The following is a 21,280-nucleotide window of genomic DNA, read 5'->3' as shown; positions in this document are numbered from 1 at the left end:
TTATCCTACAAATTTCTTATTCAATTACTCAATAAATTGATTTTTAAAATTTTATTATCTTCGAGCACATCTTATAGATATTATATTTATTTTTTATTATTTAGTTTATCATATTTTTTAAAAAATAATGATAATTTTTATATTTTATTATATTTTTTAACAAGCATTGCACGTCCTAATTTGCTGGTATCCATGAAAATTGCCAATATTATTTCAAACTTAATATAAATCACTTTGTAAATAACCCCTTGTCCAAAACCAATATCGCCACATTTAAGCACGTGACGTGCACCTGAATATTTTGGGTTACAATGAAGCGATATTTTGACCGAAAAAATGATCATATTTCCCTCCGCCATCCGTTGTGAAAGGCGGCTTTAATGGAGACCCTCGCTATCCTTCGCGCTCCCTCACTCCTCGTTTCCTCCCGCTCGCCTCTCGGACGCCATTACCGCTCCGGTGGAAACCCTATGTTTCGGGTTGCCTGCTCTCCAGTTAGATCTCAAGCGGTTCGTTTCTTTTCTCCCTCCTTTCACCCCATTGCGTGATTTCTTGATGGAAATTCTCATCGTTTTCTCTCCTTTGCCTTTCAGATTGATACGCCGAAATCCGAATACAAGCCTGGTATCTTTGATGGTCTGCTTCTGAAGGTTTTTAGGAAGAAAATGGTGGAGGTGAGCTCGATTCTCTTGCAGGAGATGTCGGATAAGAATTCCTTAAATTTTTGAATTAGATCTGGAACTTTTTTATGATAATTCAATAGATTATGCTTCAATAACTGTCTCTGTATGGTTGGATTTCGGATGTGAAATTTTGAATTTTTGAAATCTTTTTTGTTTAAAATTTCTATTCACTGACTATGGAACTCCGAGTATTCTCTTCTACGGTGAAATTAAAGTCCGAGTTCGGTAACTTTCTCGCAGTAATGTTTGTCTTCTTGTTTTATTAGATGTAAAAAAGTAATAGACGGTAACAAGTACAAGATTTTGCTCCTTCAAATGGATGATTTGTTGAAAACCAAATAAGCAAACACCGCATCAATTAGAAGACTAATTGGTTTACTGGTATTCTCATTTTTGGATAGCGAAGTGGTTCCCAGACAACATGTCCGTTTAGTTGTTTTCCCCATCAATTGATAGCATTTCTAGACTCATCAGCTGTGCGCACTTTTTTTTACAAGATTGTCTCTGACCTCTACATGGTCTGTATCAGTTGGCACTCTGCATGATATATGTTTTCTTTGTGCTAAAACCTTGCATGCAAGTACATGGGCAGACACACAGCCATGTTAAATGGATATTCTAGCTGTAGGAATTTGCTAGGGAAACCTTTTTTTCTTTCTAATCTAGAGTGTCTAGAATACCTATGTGTTGATGAAATATGCATTTAAGAAGCTTCATGTACCGGTTTGACCCATATAATCACATCATATTGAATCTGTGAATCTCATTTTGATAACTTTTACTGAAACAAACAGCATCATTTTAATAAATGAAGATCACAAACTGATATCTAAATATAAGTTTGAAGAAATGCAATTCTACAAAAAAAGTATGCATTTTAAAAATTTCAATAAATTTAAAAAAATTAGTGACTGGAGCAGTATTTGCGAATTAATTAATACTTGCTGATGCATGACCTCCTATGATATGCAGATAGGTCATGCCAGTAAGACTACTACCGCATCATTTTTGTGCTACTATTTCTAAGGAATGGCATACACCTTTATGTTAATATTGATTTTCATGCCACGCAGCAAACTATGCATCTAGACTTTATTTCAGACTCTGTATAACCATACCCAGCAAATTCATATGCCCTCCGTGAATGCCAATACTCATCAATGGCTTCTCTCCATCACCTAAGAAACATATGTTGAAATCAATCGTTGTGAGGAAAAGAGCAAAAAAATATAAAAAACTAAATTTTGTGACTAGATAAGAAGAATAATAATTGCTTTAAGCAAGACTTGTTTATTTGATGTTTTCAAAACATTGTATCCAGGAAATTATTTTGGAAAGGTTGTGAGCTGATCTAGTTGGATTTGATTGTTATACTTTGAAGTTGTCACTGCTCTTTTCACATTCTGCAAAACTTTAGTTTCATTAGGTTGTCTTGCTGTTGGTAGGTTCTTGCATTGTCACATTTAGTCTAGAAGAAAAGCTTTGCCTACCATGATCATAACCGGATGCCACTTTAAATTTCTTAGAATTTTTTAAAATCAAATATTTGAAATTGATCTCGTTGGGGGCATTGCTGAGCTTAATTTATTGAAAGGATATAACATTTGAGAAGAATGAAAGGGCGTCATAAAGCTCTGGACCTGCTATATAGCAATAGGGATTGTTAACGATGCTTTTCATCAGAGAGGGACACTAACAGAAACTTTATGTCGTCATCTCTTATTGAACATAACGTAGCCAAAAGAGGATCACAAAAAGCATATTTATTTGTTTTTGCCCCCTTCTTTTACTTGGGATGGCATTTTTTAGTTTGATTTTGAGCTAGGTGTATAAAGTTTTCTTCAACTGTTCTAGATATTGCAAAAAGGTGTTATATATTCATTATGTTAGGAACACAAGAAATAAGTTGCTATATAATATATAACAGCAACCACCATTTCTTGTTTTCAACTTCTATCTCTCTGGGTTCTTTCCTTGTTCTCTGCAATGTTGTTCTTTGTTATGCCATTGCATACTCTTGCTGGTAAATTGAGGGCATGCAACTTTTTTTCTTTGCCTTACCTCAGAAAATAAATGATGTTCTTGCAACATGTTCATGTTTTAAAAGCTGTAGGAGGTTGGATGGGATTCTGAGAAGCCTGGATATGGTGGGCTGATTGAAGTTGCAAATCGTCTTATGATGAAGGGGAAAAGCAATTTGGAGACTGAGCAATCTGCGGTATTTCAAAAAACTTCTATATCTCCTTCTATATGTGTGCATATACATGTGTATATGCATGCCCACATGTTCATGTAACATGTATCCATCCCATCCATCTATGAATCTATCAATACTATAAGCACGTTTATATCAATCTATATGCATGTGCATGAGCATTCACGTGCATATGCGAGCGCATGTATGAAATGAAAATATGTGGTTTGTGCATGTGATATTTATATAGGTCTTTACTCAAACTTTTGAATGCATTTATGATTAGATATTTCTGTTTTAACACAACAAAAGACCAATAACTTCCCATGCACTCTTACAACTCGTGCATAAATTGGGGCATTTGCATGCATACAGACATGAAATCATGCACACTGCCATGCATGGATATGCACTCTCTGTTTCAATGAATGATACACTATTCATGCTTATGTTTTTCTGTGTAGTGTATGCCCTTCAATGGTTCTATAAATTTATATTATATATCAGGCACGTCTTTACATATATCACATAAAGTTTATTATATATCAAGCAATATTAAATGATAGTCAACTTAATGTTCACTTTGTCTTGATGGGTTATATAATTTTTTGTTTTGTCATGGTTTCTCCAACAAGTTTATAAGCTGGTCTCACGTTTTCAGATGATGATGAGTTGCTTTCCTTTCTCAGGTACTTTAGGGTTTTTATCAGCAGTTTTAGGTTTTTGAGATAACAACTGGATCTTGGCACTTTTGAGATGCCAAGAAATCCATAAATCATTTTGCAGTGCACATATTTGATTTAGAATATAGAAATTTAACCAATATGCAGACATGGATTAGGAGGATGTCAGAGGATAACTTCAGAAAACCTTTCAAATTTCCTTGTATATTTGCTTTTCATCTCAGCAACAGCCTTAGTGAAGAAGATGTCTTTAATTTCAGGTTGCAGGATTAGAAAAAAATAAGGAAAATACTTAAGAATATCTGGGTCTTTAGTAACAAAAAATGATTTGGACATTTTAGCAATTTGAACAGCCTGGCATTAAACAGGAAGCATTAACTTGGTCAGTATCCAGTAAAGCTAAACCCAGCTTAATCGTTAGGGCTTTTTCTTTGCATTGATATGTTATAGGCTAGATGCTTAGAACATAATGGTAAAATATTAAAATATAGCATACAGACCTGTACATTGGTAGTAGCATGGTAAAGTAAAATAGTCCAAAGAGCAAGGAAGAAAAAAGAAAACTGAATTAGCTATCTTGTACCTTGTATTGAAATTCCATGTCATCATAGATTCTGACCATTAAGACCCAATGTTTATATAGACGATAGCTCAAAATCCAGCTTGGAAAAGCTTTTGAAGGATAAAATCAATTTCATGTATGTCAAACATTCCAGAAAGCAGGTTATGTGGACATTCATTAAAAGAAGTTCAAACAAACATGGAAAATGTTGATTTACCATATGTATCAATAGAAGAAGGCATCTGTAATTTAGAAAAAATGGGGGGAAAGAAGGAAAAGAAAGAGAATAATTTGAAGAATTAGGTGCATGATATGTTGACCATTCGCTACGATGAATGGGTAGAGTTGGGGGGTACCCTCCCATTACCAACTAAAGGCTACACCAGACAACAAGGTCGAGAACCAGCAAAATGACTGACGCTCGTTATGAGCGGTTCTCCACAACTAGTCTCAAATGAGCAATTTGCTCAACCGGGTCTTTGGTCCCATCATGTATACGTCTGGGGCATAACAACATCCAAAGGAAAATGGACTGATGCAGTGGTAGCGGGTCAGGTTTATGATAACTTTGGTTACAGCCTAACATGTCTCATTCTCTTGAAATAATCTTCTGGATTTTCTGCTTTCTTAGTTGAGTCTTTGGAGGCCAAGGCTCATCCAGCTGTTCCATGTCACACTTGCCCCCCCACCTGGGACCTAAGGGAAGAGGGGCGTATCAACTCTCTCTCTCTCTCTCTCTCTGTCTCTCTCTTGTGCCTTTTGTTAGCTTGGTTCTTCCTATTCATCCATTCGGGAGAGGGCAGGCATCCCACAAACAAGGAACATCCTTCTTCTCTTCATGTATGTGCAGTATATTCTTTTACTGGTACGTACAGCTTCCTGTAGAGCTTTGTCAGCTTGTATTCTTAAGGAGGTTTAAAAGTAGGATTCTTCTATATCAACTTTGAAATGATCTTCTGTCTTTGCTCTCTGAATTTCGCACGGAGCCTAGCCTCCCTTCCATTTATCTTAACACCCAAATCATCTTAAATTGATAGTGGTTATGGAGACCTTTCATTCTCCAGTGGACTGTCAACAAACTCTAGTGCCTTCAGCTTCTGGTTTATCTCAGGAAGCTGAATGTTCAACTTGATTTCTGGATCAAGAAAAGTTTCAGGTTGACCATAATTCATCAATGGCAGATTATTGAGGCTTAATAACAATATAAGGTTCAAGATCTTCACAATATGAAGATTATCCTATTTTTTGTTTCTTCTTTGACCTTATATTTGAAAAAAAGGGAACAAACCAAACAAACCCCTCCCTCAAAAAAAAGAAAAAAAGGAAAAAGGAAGAAGAAAGAAAAGGAATAAACAACAGCAAACAAAAAAATAGAAAAGAAGTACATGCACATAACAGACATGATTTCAATTATTAGTTTACATGTACTATGGCCGCTGCACTATATTTCTCAAAGTTTGATAAACTTTCTACCTTTTCCTGCATAGACATGTGATCTTTATCTGCTTATTATATTTAATATGGCCTACCTTCAAAGAGCATATTTATTGTTAACCTTACTCTAGTACTTTGTGTCTATGTTATCTTTTTTTTTCTTTTCCGTGTGTGCGCATGCGCGTGCATGTGTGTGTGCATGTGCTTTTGTGGTTTATTTATCTTTCCTTTGTTAAGCATCTGACTTTATTACTTGAAAATCTTTCTCTGCCTATGGGTATTCTGGATGACAGGTCCGCATACTACAATCATTGTTTCCTCCATTCTTACTCATTCTTTTTAAGATGTTCATAGCACCTATAGGTGGTGGCAGAATAGCGTCCATGATGGTTGGTGAGTTATTGTAAATTCAATTTATCAATGATTACTGGTTTTCAATTTCAATATCTTATGTTCTTTGCTTTTCCCGTTCAATACTGTGCTATATAGAAACATTTAGTACACTAGCTGATCTTAAAACCTGAAATTAAGTAGCATAGTTTCCTATTTGAGCTTGATATGCATCTTCAATATTCCATTTTGTGGTGGTTACTTAAGGTTACTTTGTGTTCTGAAGCAAGAGCAACTGCACTTTCTTGTCAGTGGCTGATGGGCCCATGCTCAGTCAATTTAGTTGATCTGCCTGATGGGTCCTCTTGCACCAGTGGGGTACTGTATTTATCTGAAATTTGCAGTTTTTATACATTCATCCAATCCCTCTCTTGATTTATTGTGTCTACTTTTGTTGGTTGGTTACACTGGTACTCCATTCATGTAGGTGTTTGTAGACAGGTGCAAGTATCTGGAAGAAAGTAAATGCATTGGAATTTGTATTAACACATGTAAACTGCCAACACAGGTTAGTGCTGATTTACATATTTTCACTTTAAGATTTATGTTAATTTACTATGTCTTTTATACCATAAAATGACATGAAATTGCTTATTTCCCTGTATCTCTAGCAAATTATGATTGTTTCTTCCAGAAAAGGTGGTGCCTCTATCTAAGAACTATGATTTTCCACAGCTTCTTGTAGATAGGAGAGTGTTTCCCAAGTAAGGAGGCATTGCTACCTAGGAACTTTCGTTTACATAGTTTCTTGTAGACATATAGACATTTGAGGACCCTAATAGGAAATTTGAGAAGGAAGCAACGTGAAAAGGTAGAGAAGAAAAAACTTTTAAGAGCATTAGATTATATTTGGAGATTTACTAATTTGAATCCTCCTTCCGGGACTTCAGAATAAATATTTCAATTTTCTTATACTGCTGGAAGTTGATCGTATTACTAATATAAAATTTCATGATCTGATGAGAGGGTCGATAATCGAGGTTGCTATTCTTTATTATTCGTTCTTGCCGAACCCCTCACCACCATCATCAGGTGATTGAAGGACATATTGAGTTGTCAAGGATAAGTATTTTTACTGCCATTTTAATAGCACATAGTGTAGCATTGTAAAGCTGTTTTGTGTTTATAGTTATCAAGACAAACAAGATTCTTGGTGATAAGTTGCTAGGCCACAGGGGCAGTGACCCAGATGTTAATATTCTTCCCGATAGAAGGAAGGTTCCACAATCAAATCACTGTGGTGTAGCGCAATCCAGTGATTGGTCCCCAGTGTGCAAATGCTTGGTCTGGTCCAATTGATAGTGGTTTATGGTTTATGGGTTAGCATGGTAGTTCAGTTACGAGCATTGTCAATTGCTTGGTTCAGAGGGTGGAGATTGGCGTGATTCTGCATGATTTGACACAATTCAGAAGCAATCTGACATGGTTCATCATGGTAACATGGTTCAAGTGCAGGTTAGTACTGAATCAGGCACAAGTATGGATATCAAGCGACAACTTGCTGCCAGATGACAGACTGGTTATGTTGCTCTATATGCATTTGCAGGGGCATGCTAGCAGAAGAAGAATGGATATTATCCACCTAAAAGACAATTCAATTTATATAGCCATTGGCATGCCTTTTCACATATTAGGAACCATTTCATAGTTTGAGATGCCTTTTGCAACTAGCTATGGACCTAATGGCAATCCTCCATTTTTCCATCTAGGCTTAGAAGCAGCATTGGCAGTGTTATTGATTTGCATCTAATATTAAATGCTTCTCGCTGGCTCCAAATACTGAAACATGTTACAGCTGGACTCAAGCATGTATGTAAACATGGCATCGGCAACACCAAGTGACATTCTTTAAGGGCTCGTTTGGTTCACGGGAAGTATTTTCCCTCCTAGGAATATGATTCCTGGGAATCAGATTCCTAGGAAGAGGATACCTAGGAAAGTACTTTTGACATGTTTGGTTAACCATGGAAAAGTGACTAATTTCCAAAGTGCTTATGTTTGGTTGACCATCCACTTTCCTAGGAAAGTTATGTATAATTCCTATTATGCCCTTAATAAAAATTAGGTCTTTAATGCCTCTTTAATGCTTCTTTAATGCTGAAGGGTCTTTTTGGGAAAAAATAAAAAAGGAGTGATTCCCACCTCATGGGAAAGTAACTTTCCCATGTTTCTCATGGGAAAGTAACTTTTCCATGTTTCTCATGGGAAAGACTTTCCCATGAAATGTGGGAATCATATTCCCATGGGAATACAACTTTCCCATCTCTCTCCTTTGAAAACTCCAACCAAACAAGAGGCATTTCATTACTTTCCCGTTGACCACACTTTCCCCCCTCGTTTTCCTGCGAACCAAACGAGCCCTAAGGAGATACTGTAGTTCAGTTAACTCCAAGACGCCGATAGTTATGCGCTTAAGTACAGCAGTGGTAACCTCGTCCATTCCAAGTTTTATTGTTCGGACTGTAACTGTGGGCTGCGTAATTGTCATGGAGAGAGGAAAAAAAAATTGAAGTGCTATACCTTTGCATGTCAGATATCATCGAAGATCTGCTTGGCAATAAGAATTTGTTAAGCGTTCCAAGAGACAGAAGAGATGTCAATCTGATGTAAGGAATTTAGGTTTAATATGATTAAAGACTTAAATTATGTGTATCTGATTTTTTGCCTCCTTTTTTTTGGGAGGTAGGGGGCATTAGGAACCTTTAGGGCTTCTCTCTCTCTCTATCCTCCTAGAACACTCATTTTCTTGGCTATATGATACTTGGTTTATCTTTGATTGCCCATTAAGAGACCAGAGGAGTTGGCAGCCTTCCAAACGTAGTGGTTTGTGCATCGCTAGAACTTGGATGATTTTTATGGTAGGTTAACTACATGAAAAGGGCATGGTATCAATGCTCAAGATATTTGTGAATGGTAGAAATATTACATTTTACTAAATACTGCAGTATGATGTGAAAAAATAACAGCTTTCTCATTTGTCAAAAGAAGAAGAATTTTCTTCCTTTGGGCAAGATGTATGAAGAATGAATTTCAATCTTTGATGTCCCAGGAATGTCAATACCGTGAATTTCAGCATATTAGAATATATAATATATGTTACTTAAAATTTTTTTCTTTGATTAGTATTTATTTAATAATTATGAGATATCTGCTTTCAGACTTTCTTCAAGGAATGCATGGGAGTCCCACTACATATGGAGCCAAACTTCAGTGACCATAGCTGCCAGGTAAATTGATTTACATTGTTGTCTATAATGCCGTGCTGCTAATCTAGTTTTACCTCATCAGTAACTAGCTTTCCTTGTGTCGGAACACTTCTAGAGCTATCCGATACTGCATCTTTTAAGAGCCATTGACTATAGTCCCATTCGATTGTTATAGGTGGTAAAGCTTTTGTCTGTAAGGCCTTTAAACAATACAGTTAATAAAGCTTTTAACAAAAAGTTGCTTGATGTTTAGTAACTACGTTTATGAAATGTTGTGGAACTTTAACCGGTAACCAAACTGAAAAAATGCTTTTAGTATCAGAAAATGATAATAAAGAATATTATACAGTGATTTCAATTTTCTAAATATTCGTATTATGAAAAATTGTTACTAAAAATATTCTTAATCTATAAATTATTTATTTTGATATTTAATCTAAATGATATAATAAGTAATATTTTTTTACTCATTTAAAATATAAAAATATTTTTATAATGTTATAATATTATAATATAATTATAATATATAATAATATTGATAATAATAAATATAATATGTATATTGTTATTATGTTGTACTATCCAAAATTGTTATTATAAAGTATAATTAACTTATAATTTAGTTTTTATTTTATTTTAAATAATATAATAAATATATTTTTTTTTTATAGGTGATTACCCAGTAAAATAGAATATCATGATAGCAAATTGAATAATTCTTGATTTTAATAGAAACATAAATGTTTGACTTTATTCTATATTTCTTTCTTTATGTAATTCATCAATCGCTAAATAATTAAGTGGCATAATCTTGAAACTCAAAATCCTTAATTACATGACTACAACATTAAAAATGTACCAACTTAAATGATTATGGCAATAAAGGGTATTACATTAATCTTTTTAAAAAAAATTGTTGTGGAGATAAGAATCCAAATCTCTCGAGTGAGCCACCAGAAAAAGCTTCCCAACATATTTCAAAAGGCTTTTGCCCAACAGCTTAAAATTAGAGCTGTTCCTTCATCAATATTTTTCAACTTTAAAAGTAGCTAGAAAACTATTTCAAAATTTGGACCACACATCTTAAAATCATCCAAAAAAGCATCTAATCTTTTAGGAAGAGCTTTTTGACTCTTCAAAAACAATGCCAAACAGGGCCTATGTGACATGCCTTCGTAGAAAAGCAATACTTTTTCACCTCATTTATTTGTGAATGGGATAGTCTGGATAATTTATCTAAATATACCTCCTTGCAAACATGTTGAGCCCCATCAAAATAGCCATGTTGTACAAACCCATTTTCGTGTCATCAGAGTGAGCCACAAACGCAGATATGCTCCATCTCTCTCTGTCTCTCTCTCTCTCTCTTCCTTTGGGAAGTGAGGTGCTTAAGAGGACGTGGAAGCTATCACCACCAGTTACTAATTCGGGTTTCCGTTTGGCAGTTCAACTTTGGAATTCTGCCTCCACCACCGGCCACTGACAAAGCCCTCCAAGAGCCTTGCCTGGCCATATGCCCGAATGCCAGCCGTCGCAGAGACCTCGGCAGAAGTGGTGACATTGACCTATGCCCAAAGCTATAAAAAAACATTCAGAAACCTGTTATTGTTTTCGTTATTCACATGTACCACCGTGATTCTGTAAGCGTAAGATTATAACTGCAAGCCGATTGCACCATAAATCACGAAAGATGTGCGCAGATCTTTTCAAATCCGTCATCAGGCCATCACATTGTCCTGTCAATAATGGATAAGCTTTTCGGTTTAAACTTTAATGGCTGTATGCGTGCTAGTTCATTGCCCGTATCGGGCATCTGCGGTGAGATTTATATTCCTGTTTTGATGGCCGCATAACTAGTCCGTGGATATAATCCACATCAGAAGACAGCAGCTGTAGACAAAAGTCGGACGGTAACGCCAAAAAATGGCAAGCTTTATCCCTGAAAATTAGGATGTTAGAATCTTTCTCAGAGATGATTCCCGCCATCTTAATATTTTTGGAATCACACAAGCCAGAGATTCTTTGGTCAGAAACAATTTTTCACTCTCCCACCGTTTGTTCTCTAGATAGCTCATCCAGGCATCCAAACAGCCAAGCAAATTGTTCGTTTATCGTTGCCGCCAAAAAAGCGCTTCGCCCATCCTCCGGAAAGGAGAAAATTCTGGTGGCAATGAAGAGCAAATCAGAAGTCTAGGTTTTGGGCTATACTGATCATGCGTTGTTTATTCCAACAAAATAACGAACCTGCCATGTTCAAAAGCAGACATGTTCCGCGTGCAAATGAATCAGGTACAACATAAATTCAATCGTCTCTTAAAATACTCCAGCCAAACTTCCTGAAGCCTCTATCTAAAATATAATGTCAATAGAGCTGGATTCAAATCAGGAGCAAATGAACCGAAGACACGCCGAACAAATAAAATATACTTCACCATAAAGAAGCCTCATGAAAAGCACTTTCGGATATGTATCTGCAATTTACGAACATTTGTTACTACTAAATCCGTCACAGCTCTCCCACTGCTCAATTAAAATTCAAATGTACCGGGCAACAGCAGAACATGGGGAATAGTAGGTGCCAAGTTCATCAACTACACCATTTTGAACATGCCTTTTGAGCAAGAAAGTAGGATTACCATTTTGAACATGTTAACTTGCTGGTTTCCCATATATACTCATATCTAATTGAGCTCCTGTGCGTGCATATCCAGCTGACTCAATTATCAGCTTAATTAGACTGAGCCTTGTGTCTGATTTTTGAGACTTCGCATGCTAATAGACACCTCAATGACATTTTAATTATTCTGCAAACCGAGTAATCATAACAGATCTCTTCGCAAATCTCTGTTATTCATAAACAACTGAGTGCTATTAGGAAATAAAAGAAACAATGAGCCAGTCTGCTCATCTACCACTTCGGTGCACGGAAGGAAGTCACCTAGTCTGATAGCAGCCAGACGTCATCATCTTATGCTGTATTTCTACCTGGACATTGACACCTACATATCATCATCACTGCATCTGAGTTTCAGCCCTTGTTTCCTGCTGTTTAGAACTTAAACCATCACATTTTCCCATTCTATGATTAATGTTGGTCCCTTAGACAGACAAAAAAAATACTGCAAGCAGCTCTAATTACAGCAATACTCTGTTTTCAAGTTACCATGGGCTACAAGAAAATAATGATTAAATCCTGATTAAAATGCATCAAAATTACCTTTTCCTTAAAAAAAGATTACAATGCCAATGTAGACAAGCAGCAGAGAACAACAGTAAAATACCAAGGACAGGTAACAAAGAACTATATTCGGAAGTATTTTATAGCTACTAGGATAGCTCAAGAAGAGTCAAATACATATCTAACATGCATGGTTAAAGAGAGGCAACTGACCTTTTTAATTTCTAAAAGATAATTTTTGCCCTTAACAGTAATATCCAGCACCTTGCAGTCTTGAAGGATTTTATCTTTCTTTCAAGAGCTCCCCCAAACTAGAACTCTGTTACCTGGTGCATTATCACAAGGAAGTTTGGATATGCAGCGGCAAACCATGCCTCACAGGTTCGAGAATAGATATGAAAGTAACAGAATGAATTCACTCTATGCAAGGGAAAAAGTTTCGGAAGAATTTGCAAATCATGCTTCGCATTAGCTCTTAATTGTTTAAATACATTAATCAAATTAGAGGATACCCACTCATTTTTCATGGTGTCAACAATCCTGTAATTCTATTGTCTCTGACTATCAAAAGATAGCATTTACTACTACAACCAATGAAAAAGGAAATGCTGCTACAGCAAGAAATTTGCTGCATGTTAGAGAGAAAGAGGGGGGATTGATATCAGAAATTGAAACAATTAATGCATTTACCAAGTAAAACATAAATCAAAACGTTTTAACTGCATATTAACTGCATACCCATTGCCTTTCACTTTGAAAAAGTTAAAGCGCAAATATCCTGTCAGGTCTTTATGCACGCACGCACTAGTAAATGCTGATTAAAGATGCAAAACTTAAGGAATTATATTTCTACCACAATCACATGAAGCTATATGTGAATATGATGAATGCAAATAATGAATCTAAAAGATTTAACAAATAAATTATCCTTAGCATTAAGCAAGAACTGACCATGAATTCAAAAGAAAGAAACTCTTATTTTATCTTTCAGTGAACGTAAAAGCTGATAATCGTAAAAGCTTCCTCATGGCGTAAATATCCACTTGCCCTATTGGATAAAAAGCAAAACAAAAAAAGGGATCTTTAAAAGCTAAGCCACAAGTTCCTGAGGTGAGATAAACACTCTAATGATCACATGACCGGCGAGGTATGTGGTGATTAATTTCGTCAGACCTCTTTTAATCAATCAGTAAATCATACCCTCTCATACAGGTGGAAGAACACCAATTGGCTTTTTGCCTATGCTCCAGGAAAACTCTGCTATGAAAGCAATGTCCACAAATAAACAGAAGATAAGCATTACCTTTTTACCTGTTTGCATCAGCGAAGCTAAAGAGGTGTAAAAATACTGATATAATATTTGGAACTCATATGTTAATAATATTGCAGCTTTTCAATGAAAACCCTTTACAGCATGCATATTGTTAAGTTGTGACTCGATCTAGTCAGAATCTAAAAATGTTGGCAAACAGCAAAACAATAAATGGCAGGATATGTTTTTCTTTGTTTCAAAGTTAAACAGATTGGTGCAGCAACAGATTGCTATGTATGTTAGTCAACATGCCCGTTAGGAAACAAAAGCATTGTACCAGATGGTGCAATGATTTTTTATGATGAAACTTTAATCACTTTATCATTGAATTTCTGCAAGGGATGCATGCATAGGCTTTTGGTTTGATGATGGGACCGGCATAGCAAGGAGGGCAAAGCTATAGAGATGGCATAGAGGTGCCGAGTTGCGGAGCACTCTTGGGAAGAAGAGTCTATACTATAGCATGGAGGTGCGCATGAGCATTGCGGTTGACCCAAGGGGTCAGGTTGCTTGCAGGCACTCGAGAGTGTCACATGTGTTCAATTCGACAGAGATGCCAGGCAGGGGCATAGAGGTGCATACTTGGCTACGGGGCTGGACTGCTGCTTGTTTATATCATTATATGTATGTCCATAGGAAAGACCTAGGAGGGCTGGCCTTGGTGTGTGGTATGTCAGGGAGCTGCCCAAGTGTTTATGAGTCAGAAAACACTCACCTCGTGACAGGGGGAAAGATAGGGATGAAAATCAACCGCTATTGAGCAATAGACAAAAGCAAAGACTTCACCAAGACATGATGAAATTAAGCATAAATGCAAGTCTTGATCTATCAAAAAAGGAAAACAAAAAAGCGTAATCATACATTGGAGTAAGGTTAACGATCCCATCCAGATGGTCGCTTTCTTTCCCGAGGCCTATCTCTAGAACTGCAATGATGAAAATATATAATCAGCAACAAAAACAAGCATAATAAAATAAACAAATTTTTTAGTGATTTGTGAATAGTTATATTGCTAGAGCTACATTTTCGAACCATAATGATGGCCAGCTAAAAACCATTAAAAAAGGAAGCAATGAGGAAATCGTGAAAATTGACTTCAGATGGCTAACCTTTCAGGGTTCTTCTGATTTCCATTTTCACTTGTGTTTCCTCCTGACTTAGAGGCAGGAGTAAAAGAAGTAGCTGGCTGTGATTTATATGCCTCTCCACTAATTAAACCACCAGACACAAAACCACGTAGAACTGGTTTCCCACTGGAAGATATACTACATTGGTTTCTACCGTCACACTGAGGACTCGATGTGGCAGCAACAAAATTGCTTTTATACTGTGTCATCATCCCTGTCCTCAGGGAATTAACAGTAGCTGATCGACTTGGAACAACTTGTGATGTTGCATTTGCGGACTCAGGATTATAACCAATGCCGAGACCGTAATCAACACCACGTACACCTCGCCCACTTGCACCTTTTCCTCAGCTTCCCCCTTTCTTTCCACCTGAGAAAAGTTCTCATCATGTTACTAAACAGTACAAGAAAGCTGAAAATTTAAAGTTACACAATATACAAATCACCTCAACAGTTAAATTTGCAGACTGACATACATCAACAGTATACACTCACTACACTCACCTTTTCTTGCATCACGTTTGGCCCTGAACCTCCCATCCTGAAATTTTAAAGAATTTTGATTCAGTCTTCAAGCAAAATAAAAAAAAAAAGAGCATTGCAACCTGTTATTTCAACTATTTGTTTCTAGAAAACCAAAAGCTTCATGTTTATTCTAAAGAAGAACCTAAGAGTCCAACTAGCATAGCACTAGTATGAAGGAAAAGAAAAAAATGAGACATTAACACAGAACCGTGTTCAAAGTTCAAAGGAGCAGCATTGAGATGGAGTGTGCATCTAAAAGTTCAGAATATGGAAGAAAAGAAAGAGAAGGATCATTCATGCAGATTTTGAATGCATCAATAGAAGAAGAAAGCGAACTTGTGTAAGATGCAGACAGAAAAGATGGCTCTGTAACAGAACAAAGGAGAAACAGACCTACAAGCTCTTACTCGACACTTGGTGCAGAAATAATAAATACTGAGTTTGCAAAACCTTACCTTCATAGCAAGATTCATCAGTTCAGGAGACACATTTTGACCAGCAGCAACTAAACTGTTGACCAACTCACCAGCAAAGCATGCCTCTTTCTGTGTGATAAGAGTGTATGCAATCCCATCTTTATCTCCAGCACGGCCTGTTCTTCCAATACGATGGACATGCATATCCATGTCTCTGGCAATATCAAAATTAACAACTGACTTGATTGATTTTATGTCAAGTCCACGCGCAGCAACATCAGTTGCCACTAGGACATGGTATGTACCAGATTTGAACTTCTGTAAAATGTCCATTCGAGAAGCCTGGTCTTTGTCCCCATGAAGGGCTCCAACTTTGCACCCTTTTTGAATCAACTGGCTTTCAATCTCATCTACTGTAGTCTTTTTAGATGCAAATACGAGAACATCTCCTTCATCAATCATTTCAGGTAATTTTTCAAGAAGCCATGGCATTTTCTCATCATCAGAAGGAATTACATTAACAACTTGGGTAATGTCCTCATTGGCCATCCCAACCTCCCCAACTGTAACTCTTACAGGATCAGTGAGAATCTCTCTGGCCAATCGTTCAACTTTGTAGGGCATGGTTGCAGAAAAAAGTAGTGTCTGCCGATCAGGTCTTATCTGACCAACAATAGATCGTACCTGTGGTTCAAAGCCAAGATCAAACATCCGGTCGGCTTCATCAAGTACTAGGTAAGTTGCCCTTAACATTGTCAGTGCCTTCATTTTCAGCAAGTCGATCAGTCTTCCTGGAGCGGCAATAACTATCTCACATCCTGCCTTGAGTTCTTTGAATTGATCAAGTTTGGACATTCCACCATAGACAGCAGCAACCCGTATTCCATAAGGTTTTGCAAACTTCTTTGCTTCTAGATATATTTGATGTGCTAATTCTCTTGTGGGAGCACATATTACACCTATTGGGCCCTCTTCTTTTTGCAGTTCAGGCTGATCCATAATATGAACAATCATAGGAAGTACAAAAGCAGCAGTTTTCCCTGAACCAGTTTTTGCAATGCCAATAATATCTCTCCCAGAAAGCACGATTGGTAGAGCCTGGCATTGTATTGGTGTAGGTTTTTCATAACCTTGCTTCGCAATAGCATTCATTAATGCAGTAGAAAACCCACAATCCTCAAAGGCTTTAACGGGGCTTGGTGCATCAAAACCTGAAGTACGTATAGCTAAGCTTTTCCGATATTCAGTAACATCCTGCTCACTCATCCCTGGAGGTAGAGAAGAAAAGAACACAGTCAATGGCAGTTCACCCCATATCGAATTCACATTAATCTCCACATAAATCCAAAAGAAACTGAAATTCACAGCCAAGAAATTATGTTCACAGCAAGAATATCACTAAACAAGCAGATCTCTGAATGCAAAGTTACTGCACATTAGATTGAATCAAAAGGTCATTTACGAGAAAACCAACAGATAGATATAAAGAATATTTATAGAGAATAAGCAATGGTAAGTACCTTATTTTGTTCATGGAAAGCACATAAACTAAAGTTATCTATGATGGTCCCCCTTACGAACCCATCTCTGCAAGTGCCTTTGCATGATTACAATCTAAAAGTAAATACTATCATCAAGGTCATGACTTGCTCTCACATATATCTACAGCTCTGAATAATCATAGACACTTATACAAAAGAAAATTATAAACCATATGTACAAATCATAATAGGAAAGGCAAAGGCTACAAATATAACTCAGCCGAGGCAAAAGCAACAAAAATAACTCAACTGGAAATTTTCAGAAATCTTCAGAAATCCTTTAACAATATATAACTACCACAACCCATAAAGTGTCGAACCAACCAACCATACCATTTGGCGTACCTTTATACAGTGTGTGCCAACCAATATTGATAAATATCACCTCCAAACACACAAGCCTATATGTAACAATGCGGAGTTATACCCTACTTCTCTGGTTCAAACCTATACCCGGCCATCTTGAACAACCTTTCTTTTTACTTTACACTGTCTTGAACTCCTAATTGTTCTCCTATTCTCTATGAGGCTTTTGAAAGCCAATATTCAAAAAGAACATGGTATTTATAAAATATCTTCATATCATATCTCTCGAAGCTTAGAAACCATTGTATAACATAGTGTCAAAGCTTGTTTCAAAACTCTTACTATGTGAGCTACCCATAGTATCCACTGCACCAGTACGACATGTAAAATTCCTTTAGATGTGCAAACAGGGTTACATGTTCCTCTGTAGTTCATAATAAATGAATAGATATTTATGTAATGTATGTATGTACGTATGATGAATTTTGAGATTATGTTTTTAATGTGTAAAACAATCATGAAATTTAAGTTTTCATGGCATAATACATGAGTAGATATGTATGTCAATACATGAATAGTTATGTATGATAATTTGAGATTCTATATTCTTTGGATAACTATATACCATGCCTATACCGTTCTAATCTCTAGAAGACATGGGTACATCACACGATACTTTCATCCTTGATCATTACATTAACAAGGAAAGAATAAAAATAACTCAACCTCATAATCTCAATATGTCAACTTTCAGTAGGTAATGAAATATTGCTGAAGTTGATATACTTCAAGGTTACATTATTTGCAGTTGAATAATATGCTACCTAACATGATATGCACATGCATGTCAATTGCAGATTGTGCCTGATATTTATTTCCTGAAACAGTCTAGAAACAAGCATCAGAATTACTTAAGAATTCTTCCTAAGTTGCATATCTTGGTGGATGCTATTGTTCAAGGTAGCCCAAACAACTACAGTCCAACAGCTCCAAAAATATAAAGCTTCTCGTTACAATTTAAAGTTCTTGAGAGAGAAACCAACAAGAAAGCTTAACCACACAAATGTGAAAAATAAGTCCAATCAAGAAGGCTTAACCAAGCATTAGGAATTCTACAACTGGCTGTCAGCCTATGTGAACCCTCCCAAAAGTTGTGTCACCACTTCACATATATCCAATTAAAATGGGGAAAAAAAAGATAAAGAAATTAAAAAGCAGCATTTTACAAAATATGGGAAGCTCAGCATGTGATAAGGATCAACTCATCATTAATGTCATTATTGTGATTGAAATGGCAGAAAGAGCATTCATATGCTTCATCATTTAAACACTTCGCAACTCCACCATCTTGTAGCAAGGTCCATACTGCTTTGTCCTGGATTGGAATGATATCAAGACAAGACCATCCAGGCTCGCCCCGTACTTTTTTGTCCTGAATCAGGATGGTAGCAATACACTAACATCCCGTCTAGCATTGTGGTACCGTACCACCATGCCCTTTTCTTTTCTTTTGTTCTTTTGGTTTGTTCAATTTCTTTTTAACCTTTTTCTGGTCCTAAATGAATATTGATATGTTTTTTAGTCAATGACTGGTGTGTCGTGCCAATATTGGTACCAATATCCTTGGAGGAGGCCGGATCACTGAGAGGCTAGCCAGATCTCCTCTCCTTTCTCTTCTCCCTTTCCTTGGTACCAATATCCTTTCTCTCCTAAACCTGAGCTGCATGTGAGCAGCTAGGATCATATCCAAGATGCCACTTTTTTTTCATTGATTATCTTTTTTCTTATAGCTATAAACCAAGATTCTTAAGAGGTATATATGGTTGAAGAAAATTATAGAAGCACAATATAACATAAAGGAGAGTAAAATCATGACTTGTCCACAATCTACTCAACCCAGAACAAAGAAAATTTTTAGTGTTATTATAACACGCCAAAACACATATGAAGGCTAATAATTTATATGGCAACATTTCCAGAAATGGTAAGCAAGCATGTCTTTAGGTGTTGAGCACGAAAACATGTTTCGCTGTGTTCAAGTTAAACTCCTATAGAAGTCATCAAGTACTCTCATAGGAAAAGAACCCACCAGCACACAAGCAAAGAGAAAACAAGTTCGGACTGGCCAAAAAAAAAAAAAAAACACGCAGCAGTATAAGCAAGAATATAGACAAATAGGAACCCAACAATCAAACAGTAGAAAATGGCACCAACTTACCTGAAATTGAAGGCTTTTCTTCTTAAAAATCCTTGTTGAACAGCTCGTACTCTATAGCGCTATGATCCAACGCTGGAATCGGCTCAATCTTCTTCTTATCCACAACAATCGGGTTATCATCCGAATCATATTCAATCATCCCGGCATCCACCGCCTTCGCCACAGCATACACCTCCTCGTCCGAATCATACCCGGCGCGAAGTGCCTCCGATGCCAGCGTCAGGCCAACGTCCTTCTTGGCCCTCAAGAAGCTCTCCACGGGGTCGTCCTCCTCGTCGTCCGGGTAGTTGTCCTCTTTGTCCTTTGGCTTCGCGGAGGGCGGCGGCGGCGCGCGGATCTCCTCCTGTATGCCCTCCATGAAGGCGTCGAGGGGGTCGATCTCGCCGTCGCCGTCACCGGCGTCGGGCCGGCGGTCGGTTGCGTCGGACTGGTCGTAGTCGATGTTGTCGAGGTCGTGGTCCTCATAGCTGTCGAGCCCCCCGCCGCGGCGAGAGGAAGGTGGGACGTAGAGGCGCTGCGGCGCTTGGGATCGCTCGAAGCTGTAGGTCGCCGGCCGGTTGATGCCGAAGCCTTCGAACCCGAATTTCGATCTCGAGCTCGCTCGCGAAGAACAACAGCAGGATTAGGGCTTGGAGTTGGGGGAGAGGACGAGGTTGGAGAAAACCTAGCTCTGGATCGTTTCTAGGAGACTGGAGAGGGGATCAAGAGGAGCAGCCCTAGAAAGGCCTTCTATTTTGTGGGATTTCATTGGAGAGACCCCGGAGGGAAGAGCGAGAGGAGCCGGAGTTCGGGTTGGCGCTTCGCTGACCGACCATGCGTCAATATCGTTGCCTGCCTCCAGGCGAGGATGATTGAAGCGGGCCGACCGGCCTTGTTTTAATAAAAATGGACCGGTGGTATCGGGTCAGCCGGAGCGGCCAGACCGGGCCAAAAGGAGGTCGGATCGGAGCTTCATATATATATATATATATATATATATATATATATATATATATATATATATATATATATATATATATATATATATATAGCTACAATGGGTGATTTATACCGTTTCAGCACAGGTATATCCAACAAGAATAAAAAATAATAAATTTTGGAGCGCTCTAAGTAACTTTTTTTTTTTTTCCAACACACATATAAGACCACTTAGGCCGCGACACTGTTAGCTTATCTGAATACGTGCTTAGCTTGGAAGGCCACACCGCCGCTGATTATAGATTCGAAACAAAAGGTAGCATCCTTCACCGCCGCTATTGCCATCCTGAATTCAACTAATTATCATGGCCGAATCATCCTTAAGTATGATTGAATTAGTCCATAACATATGCCGAGCACGTCTCACGCGGCCCTCAGCGTGTTTTGCCTTTTCAAATCACCGTCCAAGCCCTTGTAGCAGCGGCACTAGAATTTGAACTCAAAACCTCGTCCCCTGTGGAGGAGATAAATTTGTGCAGAGCACCAACCGTGACAATCCCTTTGGCAGCAGTGATCCCTTCGATTCG

General features: G+C 37.5%; 1 protein-coding gene and 1 pseudogene across 1 annotated transcript; one reads left to right on the top strand and one right to left on the bottom strand.

Moving 5' to 3' along the window:
• The first annotated feature begins 330 nt into the window (after positions 1-330).
• On the top strand, positions 331-10,926 carry LOC103700985 (beta-carotene isomerase D27, chloroplastic). Its single transcript, XM_008782905.3, has 8 exons — positions 331-509; positions 594-674; positions 2,797-2,901; positions 5,850-5,949; positions 6,173-6,264; positions 6,374-6,454; positions 9,105-9,173; positions 10,598-10,926. Exons 1-8 carry the CDS (start codon positions 381-383, stop codon positions 10,733-10,735), a joined length of 795 nt encoding a protein of 264 aa, XP_008781127.1. The 5' UTR covers positions 331-380; the 3' UTR covers positions 10,736-10,926.
• A 1,420-nt stretch (positions 10,927-12,346) lies between these two features.
• Positions 12,347-20,397, bottom strand: LOC103700986 (annotated as a pseudogene).
• Between the last annotated feature and the right edge of the window lie 883 nt (positions 20,398-21,280).

The sequence above is a fragment of the Phoenix dactylifera genome, chromosome 3 (assembly GCF_009389715.1).
Source record: "Phoenix dactylifera cultivar Barhee BC4 chromosome 3, palm_55x_up_171113_PBpolish2nd_filt_p, whole genome shotgun sequence".
Lineage (NCBI taxonomy): Eukaryota > Viridiplantae > Streptophyta > Magnoliopsida > Arecales > Arecaceae > Phoenix > Phoenix dactylifera.
This window is presented reverse-complemented; position numbering and strand designations above follow the sequence as displayed.